General features: G+C 45.2%; 1 protein-coding gene across 1 annotated transcript; it reads right to left on the bottom strand.

Moving 5' to 3' along the window:
* Positions 1 to 8,796: 8,796 nt before the first annotated feature.
* On the bottom strand, positions 8,797 to 9,554 carry LOC136519700 (bZIP transcription factor 44-like). Its single transcript, XM_066513073.1, has one exon. It carries the CDS (start codon positions 9,495 to 9,497, stop codon positions 8,955 to 8,957), a length of 543 nt encoding a protein of 180 aa, XP_066369170.1. The 5' UTR covers positions 9,498 to 9,554; the 3' UTR covers positions 8,797 to 8,954.
* Positions 9,555 to 10,692: the final 1,138 nt, after the last annotated feature.

The raw sequence follows: 10,692 nt of genomic DNA, 5'->3' as shown, positions 1-10,692 counted from the left end.
CCATATGTCTTCGTCTTTTCCCCTTCTCTTTGTTGGGAAAAGAGAAACAATGGTTCTACTCGAACCGCAATGTTGTAGACACCTAAGACAAGTGTTCCAACGCTTTCCTAATAAAGTTCTTTCCTATGGGTAAGACCAATGCTCTTTGCAACAAAATCTCTAGCTTTCAACAACAAGTTGATGAGTCGATTCCTGAAGCCAAGGAACGAATGCAAGAGTATGCCGCTGCATGCCCACACCATGATATGAAAGACTAGCTTTTGATTCAGAATTTCTACCATGGCTTAGTCCCGCTAGATAGGAGTCATTTAGATTCTGCCGCAGGAGGAGCATTCTTTTTGGCTTAATGCCACAGATGCCAAGGAATTGATCGAGAAGATGCTTTCCAACCAAGGATGGAGCGATGAATGACTATAGCCCCGCAAGAGAGGTATGCATTCTCTTAAAGAAGCTGACATGCTTGCAGCTAAGATGGATCTGCTCACAAAGAAACTCAAAAATTTTGAGATGATGAGTGCCCAAGAAACTGTACAAGCCATGGACACCTACATGACTTATGAAGTTTGTGGAGAGACCAGATATTTAGGAAATCTCTGCCCCGAGACCCATGAAGATCTCAACTTCGTCAATAATGACAACGGGTTTCATCCTCAAAATTAAGGATGGAATCAGCGCTCCAACAACCAAGGAGGTAATAATTACAATAATTATTCGTCGCAATGCCCGAGTAATCAAGGTAATGGTTACCCTTTCCTTAAAGATCTTGTCTATAGTCAAGGTAGAATAACTGATAGTATAAATAAGAAACTCCACACTAATGACAAGATGTTGGAAAACATAAATGCTAAATTGGATGATTTTTCTTCCGCTATAAAGAATCAACTTAGCTTCAATAAGATGCTAGAAACCCAATTAGCACAATTAGCAGCTACTATCCCGTCTTTTGAGAAAGGAAGAATACCTGGCAAGCCTGAGGAATTCATGGAGACTGCCAACCTCGTCACATCAAGGTATGATTTTGGTTTAGATGGTTGGGGAGTTCCTATTAAGAAAGGTGATCCAGGAAATCCTATTATTACTTGCTCTATTGGTCCTCGTAGTTTTTGACATGCAATTTGTGATCTTGGATCTAGTGTGAACATGATGTCTGAAGAAACTTATGAAAACTTGTTCTACACAAACTTAGCTCCAACTTCTGTTTATTTGCAACTAGCTAATCAATCAGTACATTACGTAGAAGGTGTAGCCACCAACCTTTTGGTCAAAATTAGAGATGCTTATGTCCCTACTGATTTTGTGATATTAGACATGGGAAATGACAAGGATACATCCCTCATCCTTGGTCGTCCTTTCCTCAATACCACCAATGCTTGTATATATGTGGCATGTAGACAAATTCAATTCCACTTTGCTGGAAAGAAATAAACATTTGCTTTTGCCTCTAGAAAACCTGTCTTTGATGAGAAACAGTTAAGGAAGAAGCAACTAAAGAAAAAGAAAGCTAGAAAGCCAAAGAAAACTGAGGAGAAGAGCCCAGCAAGAACAAGCCAAAGCCAAGAAGGACATGGCACAAGAAGAAGGAATCATTGTCTGCCTCATCGTCGCCTGATCCTGCAAACATCTCTGAAGAAAATAAGGAAGAAAAGTTCCCATACAAGAAAGAAGAACCCCCACGCAAGGAAGAAGAGCTGTGAGCCGGCATTGGAAGGTACGCTTTTACTGCGTTTTCATTGCATTTAGTATAGGTTGCATATGCATATTTCCCTTTCCAAACTTTGCATTACATGTTTAGTTTCTTAGTTGCATTGCATGTTTGAATTCTCAATAAAGGTACTTAGAAAGTACTAGCATTTAGAATAAATTTATAATAATATAAAAAAACTCATAATGAATATGCTTAGTAGTAATGCATAATCATAGTAGTAGTAATAAATAAAGAAAGAATCAAAGAAGAGTCGTCCGAGAAGAAGACTCCAACCTCCGCAAAAGGCATGCTTGGGGGAGAACCTCCCCTGCTCAGGTATGAAGTTATTCAAACACTCTATTTTTTGCATCAGTTCCTTATACCGAATATATATATATATATATATATATATATATATATATATATACAATGATAAAGAAAATAATGATCGTGTGATAATAATTATAACAATAAAAATGATTATGTTTAACTGATGTAGAAGATAAGAGGAGTATCATTAAAGCTGTCTTAATCACTCTTGCTCTAAAAAGATGATGTGTAATTCCTCTTGGAAATGATGAATAGTTGCTCCGTGATACTTTGCAAAAGCTTGCTATACAACCCTTTACTTCTCAAGTTTTGAGCATGTGAAATTAGAGTTCTCTTAAGTTGAATGCTTTTGTGGGTTGCAAATGCTAGAACCAAATATAGGCTTTTGTGAGATGTGTTGTAGCAAGGACTAGAGTAAATCTTTTAACTTGTTTGAGGAATAGCTGAGACAACCTGGAGTTTTATTTTACAAAATGATAAAAGCTCTTGCTAGAAGTTTCTCAATGGTGAAAAATCCCTTCCAGAGTAAAATACATGTTTTACCGATATGATAAACCTACAAAAAAAAGTTGCTTGTTTGTTTTGAGCTTTGTCAAGCCTTGTTGATCTAAGTAGAGAAGCTTGTCATACCTTTTGATCAAGATCACGTACACTCCACATATTCATGCTACTTCTATACTGGAAATATGCAACCACCCATTTCATATTCGTGCACCCCTTGCTCCATAAGAGACATATGTTCATACACCCTCTAGCTATCTATCATCAAAGAGAGAGGCATGGGCTACCGAAAAAAGAAAGAGAGAAAAGAAGAGCAAAAGCTCTATAGTTCAAATAGAGAGAGAGAGAGAGAGAGAATAAGGTAGCCATGCCCTCAAAAAGGAAGCTAGAGGAGAGGGGAAGTTCTCAAAAGGAGTACCACTTCCACCAAATACCACACACTTGCACATCTTGATCATTTTGTATGACTTATTGCTCCTTGTGATCCAAGTGTTTAACTTAGCAATAAATTCAATTCAAGTGAGCCTTGCTTTTTATCTCCCTACCCATAAACTCCACATCAGCTTTAGAGTAGGAGAAAGGCTAAGATCTTTTGGCCTTAGAGAGGTTTCAAACACCATAGAGAGATTTGAGTGTACCATCTGATAAACTTAGGCAAGTTTTCTTTCAAAAATCTTGAAAACCTCCAGGAAGTCTTAGCTAAACTAAAGCGGGGAAGAAAGTTTCTATATGCGCTACACTATCTTGCAACCGCCTATGTCAAGGTGAAAGTTATAAGCCCCATATGGCTAAGACTGACGGTGGATTTCTAACACTAACTTGCTCAACTCAAGAGATAGTATTGGTTTGTATATGAGTTTTTGCAGGGCGTTACATTCAAGCAATTCCTGATCCCACATGCTAAACCCGCATCATTGCTCGAGATGAACAAAGGGGCAGCTTGGGGGGGCTTGTTGATGGTCACTAACACCCATTTTGACCATCAACATTCCACCCAAAACCAAGGTAAAACAACATCACAAGGCAGGGTGGGCGTTCGGTTCTCAGTTCGGTTTTGGTACGGTTCCTTCGGTTATTGATGAAATTCGGTTCCTAGAAAATGGGAACCAATCGGTTCAAAAAAAATTTAGGAACCGAGCATTTCGGTTCTCGGTTATTTCGGTTTGGTTCCGGTTCTAACCGAACTAACCGAATTTTTTCAGAAGACCTCAAGACAACAATAAATATATGTGTTCTAAGACAAATTTATGCAACACTATATTCATTTTTAATAATAATAATGTATAAGAAAACAATAGCAATATAGTAACACAAATATATAGCAGTTCAAATATAAAACACTACACATAAACCAAACATAATCTTACAAAATACAAGTAAGTGAAGTATAATTCATGTAGTTCGGTTCTTTCGGTTCTTTCGGTTAACCGAGAGTTGGAACTTAATTTTGTTCGGTTATTTCGATTCCTCAATATCAGGAACCGAATAAGGAACCAAATTTTTCAGTTCTGGTTCTTTCGGTTTTGGTTCTGGTTCTTTTGGTTCGGTTTTTGATTCTTAGTTAAATTTGCCCATGGCTACAAGTACCATTTCATGTTTATAATTCACCTAGTTCCATTTGTACTTAGAAAAATTATTTATATGCAGGAAATTTCACAAAAATGGACAAATAAGGTGCATAGGAGGCAAGTGGACGTGATAGGTGGCCATGGGCCCACTTGGTGGGGTTGGCCTACGCCACATGGCGTCGCCCAATGCCCCACCTAGCCTGCCATGTCACTGATCCACGTGAATGCCAAGGTGTCACATCTAGGATGCATCTCCACGCTTAATCCATGTTGGTTTGGTCCAAGGATGGAGGTTAAGCTCCCACCGATCCATGGGCCCACTGTCATCCACTTGGAGGGGCCAAACTGACCTACAAACCTACTTTCTAACCGAAGCAACTGACCTACCTACCATGCAACCGCCTTTGGGAGCCATCAAGCACCATTGGATGGAAAGGATGTGGGATGGACGGTCGGCCAACGCCCCCCTATGTCGACCGACGCCCCCTGCCTCTCCATCGCCTTATCTCTACCTACAAGTACCCCTACCCTCTACACACTATAAAAGAGGCAGTGGTGCTCGGTGGATATCATCACTCAAGCATTCCAAGCAATACAAGCTCTCCAAGAAGCTCTCAAGAGTAGTGGTTGTGATTTGTGCTATCATATTTGTTCTTGGTTGTTTTCTCTTCTCCCCAAAAGCACCTCTTAGGGTTTGGACTCAATCTATGGAGTGGAAGCTTTTTGGCATCAAGGGAGTGACTCTACGTGTCTACCAAACCACTTGGAAGTGGGGTTGTAAGAAATCTCGCACTCAAAGTTCATTTTTGCACTTGTAGTAAAATCCACGTAGGAGTCGAAACTCCTGGCTATTTGCGTCGAAACTTCTGGCAGCCGGAAGTTCTGGCTCAAACTATTGGGACTTCTAATAGTTGCTAACATTTGACTTTGAGTTTGTGTAGAATTTTTAGATACACCTATTCACCTCGCCTCTAGGCATTGTTTAGATCATTTCAGGACTCGAATCCCCTCAAGTCCCATGAAAAGACATGCGCAGAGCGGGCAGCGCGCTTGGGTCGGCCCAAGGGGTTGAGCCGACAGGAAGGCAGCGGTTCGCCTTTGCCTCAGGTTCAGCAACCATCGCCGCGCAGTATGATTGCTCATGGGATCATGGGAGCGTGGTAGCCGCCGCTCGTGGAGTACTAAAGCAAAGTCAAAGAGGCGGATAGGGGAGTTACCTCCTGTTTCTAGCAAAACATTTCCCCTTCCAAAAAAACCTCTGCTTTCCTCCCGCTCCCACGTGCCCGCTCGCCATCGCTTGCCTCCCCTTGCCCCCCATGGTGGAATAGGGGCCTCAGTGGTTACCAAGGTGGAGATCCAAAAGATGGAGGAGGACAGGCTGGCGCTGAAGGACGTTCATGTGGTAGGCTGGCGCCCCTCTGCTGTCGGGGAGCTAGCGCCAGCGCCCTGGGACTAGGAGATCATCTCCTTCACCGACTTCCATAGGCTGGGGCTTGGCCTTCCTCTGCATCCCTTCTTACGGGCCTCCTGTTCTTCTACGGCCTCCGCCTCCATGACCTGACGCCAGAGGGGATCCTCCACATCGTGACCTTCATCACGCTATGCGAGGCCTTCCTAGGGATCGCCCCTCACTTTGTGCTATGGAGGTGGGTGTTCTAGGTGCTACCGTCGTTCCTCGGCGGCGCGTTCTCGGCAATGGAGGGTGCCCAGATCTAGGTGCGGCCACATGCAGCTGGCCGATACCTCGCCCTAACTGGTTCTACCTCCCCAACATGGTTCCAGTGCTGCCTTCCTTCTCAGACGCCAGGCCTGGGGGTGCCACCCCGGATGCGTGGGGGTTGTTCCCCTCAGTGGAGGAGGCCGTGGAAGTGCCCACCCTCCTAGGGGCCATTGAGGCCCTGAGGGCGCAGGGGCTGACCGGGCCCGTGGTGGTGCGCACCTTCATCCATCGCCGGACTCTCCCGCTGAGGGTGAGAGCGCACCCGCTGTGGCAGCACCAAGGGATCATCGACCCGATGATGGAGTTCCCCTACCCCATATCGGAGGAGCTACTTAGGGTGTTGATGATCGGGGCCATCGGCGTGGACTACTCAGGGGAGGGCGTTGGCCCCGACCCCTTCAGCACTGACCATCCTCCTCCTACAGGCCACCCGCTCATCGGGATGGTCTCGGAGCCTCCCCTCCCTCCTTATGTGGTGGAGTGGAATTGGATGGTCGTGCCTCCGACGGGGACACTGAATGCACAGGCGCTTGCGTTCGGTCCCCCTCCAGCGGTGCCCCCGGACCCAACGGCTCACGTGGGGATGGCCAGCGGAGGGTCGCGTAGGTGCCAGAGGAGTCCTCCCAGGCGCGGGCAGAGGCGTCCCCACTCGTCATCCCCTTGGCGGGACAGGTAAAGACCGCCTTCACCTCTTGTCATCCCTCTTCTCCGCTGTTGTTTATGCCGGCGTTCATGTCGTGTGCAGGGGATTCCCCGGAAGGACGGTCGTCGAGGTCGGTTCCTCGAGCACCGGCGAGCCTCCTGTTCTCCTCTTGTCCGTGGTGCTTGATGATTATAGTCGTGTTTGTTGAACTTTTGCCTTTCGCAAAAAATCCATTGTTTACATGTTGTAACACATCTTGACTTGTAAGCCAAGTTGTTCCAGCTATATATATTTGAATTAAAGGTCACCCAACCCAAAGGGTGTGAGAAGTTTTCTTCTAATTTTGTACAGATTTGAGGGCCTTCTATTTTTGAAGGAGGGACTCTAATGAAGTGGATTTTTTCCTACTAGCAAACATGTTCGTGCGATGCAACGGGAAGCACAAAGTTATTGTATGGTGTTCATGCTAAGAATAATGAAACAGCTTTTTTAGATTCAATTAAGCTGTACCCAATCTTGAATTAAAAAATTTTCGAGACTTACAATAAATGCTAGAGGAATAAAAGATTAATCATGTATGAGAAATTGACAAGAGATTAGCTCAATTTAAATAGACCGCTGTTGTGTGTACCTGTTGTGGTGTGATTTAAGAAAGGTGAAAGCCTGGAATATGAGACACATCTACATGCACGCCCTAACGAGACCATGATATGTGTGGTTTTGTAGCTCCGAACTCTAAATATTATTGGGTACAGGTAGATATATAGATATAGAAATCATGGAAATAGTAGCTAATTTTCCATGCATTTTGCCATCAACTTTCACGTTCATATTTTGTTTATTATTCGCTCATTCGGTGTAGACTCCATAGTGGCTTCACTATTTTTCTAGAGTCTTTTCGTTCTGTGCCTTTATAAAAGTTCAAAATTTCATATGAGCCATTAAAAAAGTTTATCGGTCATTAGTGCAGGCGAAATTTTTATTCCTCCCGTGCCACTACCGCCACATTTGCTCCTAACGATGTCAAACTATGGTAAGAAAAGTCTGAAATAATGCCCTCAAATCTGAGCTAGGTGCACAAGTTTCTAGTTCCTCCGGTGCCACCGGCAAGCCGGCAATCTATAAACTCTATAAAGCTAAACTCCAGTAGCGATTTCTCTAAACATTCAAGCTGTCCATCTAATCAGTCCACTGTCGGATGCATTTATGACCAACTAGCATTTGCAATTATGATTTACATGTCAACATGACACATCATCCACTAACATGTATTTAGTTATCTATATTAGCGTGCCACATCATCCACTAATATTAACTTATAATTGTTGATCCCTTTGTATAAGTAATTTTATTCCAAATCATCACTAATTGCCGCGACAACGCACGGGGGTATTCACTAGTTGTAAAGAAAAGAATGGCACTGGTTGCCTGCGCCCACTTCCCAGTTGGCTAGTTCGGTTGACTGCAAATTTGCATGATGCATGCGCCCAAGAATCGATGGAGTCGTAGCATGTTCACTTGATCGACAACGCGAAAATCGATCGAGTAGCACTGCTGTGGCCTGCCTCCTCAATTTTCCTGCTGCAGCTTCGCCTCACTACAAGGCACCGTCAGACGTCAACCTGCCGCGGCCCGACGTGGTGCCATCGGACATCACTTCGCCGCTGCCCGACGCATATATGGAAAATTAAAACGCGAAAAAAAAAGAAACACGAACAAGGAACGAGACACGGGGATGGAGCGGACGAGTGGAAGGCAAAGCATGAACACGGGATGGGTAGAAAAAAATGCAGAAAGGTACATGCAGAAAATAAATTAGCAGAAATTTTGCTTCTTTATTATCAGGTATAGATATAGATAGCAACTCTTAAAAATAGGTTAGGGGTTTTGCTGGAGTTACTCTTGTGACCCTAAATCATACCATGCCAAAGTAGAAGGGAATGTAGAATCTTTAGTCGCGAGAACCAAAGCCAACACAATTGCGATCTTCAGAGGTGAGCCTATCTCATAAGATCGTATCCTATAAGAAATTAATTAAAGGCACCGGATCCGCTGCCTTCTCTTCCTCACCGATGACACGTGCTATCATGTGCTAGGCGAGAACCCTAGGTGTACGTCTAGGAGCCGGTGCTATGTCAAGATCTACGACCTCGATCTACCACCAAGCTCAGCTGTACCAAATGGCAAGACCACTAACTTCAGGCCATGGTTAGCCTTCACGATCCAACTAATTTAAGTCGTGTTCATGTTAATTAGGTTAGTGATCCCATGCCATTAAGCTAATCATGTTCAGACGTTTGGGTCTAACAATTTATTTATATTCCTTTTTAGTGCATATAATATGGTTGGTCCAATTGTATGTACGCTGCTACATACTTTGTACTAGAATATTTCTGTTTTTCCATAGAGCTGATATGTATCAGCATAAGACGTGACTGACAAAACGACGGAATATCTTGCATCATTATTTCTGCCAGCTTTTCTAGCTGGTTGTTGCAGCCATCCATCCTAAAACGGTCGGCCATCACCGTCGGCGAGCTCCCGGAGCCTCCTCTGCAGCTCGGCCTGCTCGTCACTCAGGCGCGCGTTGTCGCGCAGCACGTGGTCAGCGTCCCTGAGGGCGCGGTTGAGGAGGTCGAGCAGGTCACGGTTGTCGTCTCGGAGGTGGACGACCTGCTCCCAGAGCTGGGTGAGCTGCTTCTGCTTCCGCACGCGCGACCGCCGCGCCGACTCCCGGTTGGAGACCGTCCTCCGCCGCCGTCTCTCCTCCGCGAGCAGCTGCCGCCGACGCTGGAGCGTCAGGTGGTGGTCACCTCCTTCATTTTTGTCGTCGGTGCTGGCATGATGATGATCAAGCAATGGCTGGCCGGCGTACTGGAAGCCCGCGGCGGAGTAGGGCGGCGTTAGCAGGTCGCTGTCGTTGCACGGGAACAACAGGTGATCATCATCTGCTGGTGTGTGGTGATGGGGCACGATTCCTAAACCGAAAGGGGCTGTGACTGCTGGTGTGTGGTACGGGAGGAAAACGCTTGCAACCTCACCAGGGTGCATACCGTCTCTTGGACCTCGTTGAGCTAGCCAAAGAGACTGGCTGATCGAACACAACACAGCTGAGGAAGGCTACAGAGGGAGAGAGGAATGCAAGTTTCTGAAAGGAAGCGGCAGCGAGGTGGATTTATAGCCTGAAAAAGGATCACGTATGGTATCATCCGTACGTACAATACAGGTGCGTGCATGGGCATGGCCCCGCGGCCCCCCACCTGAGGAAGCACGATCGATCGATGACTTTGAGCGACGATAGCAACAGCCTAGATGAGGCCCCAGAGGCTGCCGTCATCTCCGATTGATCGATGGTTATCATCATGTCTTGAATATGGTACGTACGTGTCGGCTTCTCTGAATTTTGTATGGGCCTGGTGTGCCTAAGAAAGAGGCTGCATCTTTGCTGCAAATTCGCAATCAACCTGACCATTCTGCAAGTAATATCGGGTGGCAGGCTAATAAGCTGGCTGGCCGGGCTGGGTGCTCCGGCCATTCACACGCACGGTGGTTGGCCAGCGGCGGCGGCCGTCGCAGCCCCGAATACGGCGGTATAAGGTCTCTCAATTGAGCAGTCCTTTCACTTTACGTACTTGCGTTTGTTTGACGGTATTTCTACTTTTAGGAGGCCTCATAATTGAGGACGAAAAGAACAGTGGATAGAGATGCTGATGACCGACGAATGAGAGCAGCACTAGGCAGGGAGGTGCTCTGCTCCGGATCAATGTTAGTATTCCATTCCTCGGCCTCCATCTGAATGATCTGATACATTCACTTTTCTCGGTGAGCTTACGCAATGGAAAAAAGGAAAAGGCAGGAGTTGCGTACGTGGTTGGTTGGAGGTTCACAGCCACAAGCTCCCGATTATATTGTTTTCCTTTCGATAAAGAGAATATGCACCTCAGTCCGCTGATGGGAATTATGTTCCTCATCCACAACTGCGTACACACCGTGTATATATTTCTGTCTCAGCACTTTGTCTCGTGCCCATTTTATATTGTGTTCATGAATAAAACCCTAATGATATCATATACCGTCAGGTCTTAGCAATAGCATCAAAAAGTTTGTGCATTGCATATTGTAAGGAAAATGGACCATATGGCCCATTTGTTTAGATTTTAGTGTCTGATGATCAACATTACCATTTGGACTAATATTGTTTGCTAGGATATAGTTCAACATGATGCAAAGCGGACTTCACCCAAGG

The sequence above is a fragment of the Miscanthus floridulus genome, chromosome 18 (genome assembly GCF_019320115.1).
Source record: "Miscanthus floridulus cultivar M001 chromosome 18, ASM1932011v1, whole genome shotgun sequence".
Classification (NCBI taxonomy): Eukaryota; Viridiplantae; Streptophyta; class Magnoliopsida; order Poales; family Poaceae; genus Miscanthus; species Miscanthus floridulus.
The sequence above is the reverse complement of the archived record's forward strand: the minus strand, read 5'-3'. Positions and strand labels throughout refer to the sequence as shown.

What these genes read in the sequence shown, in the direction of transcription:
- LOC136519700 (XM_066513073.1), bottom strand. Translation starts at nt 9,497, where the DNA reads ATGCACCCTGGTGAGGTTGCAAGCGTTTTCCTCCCGTACCACACACCA.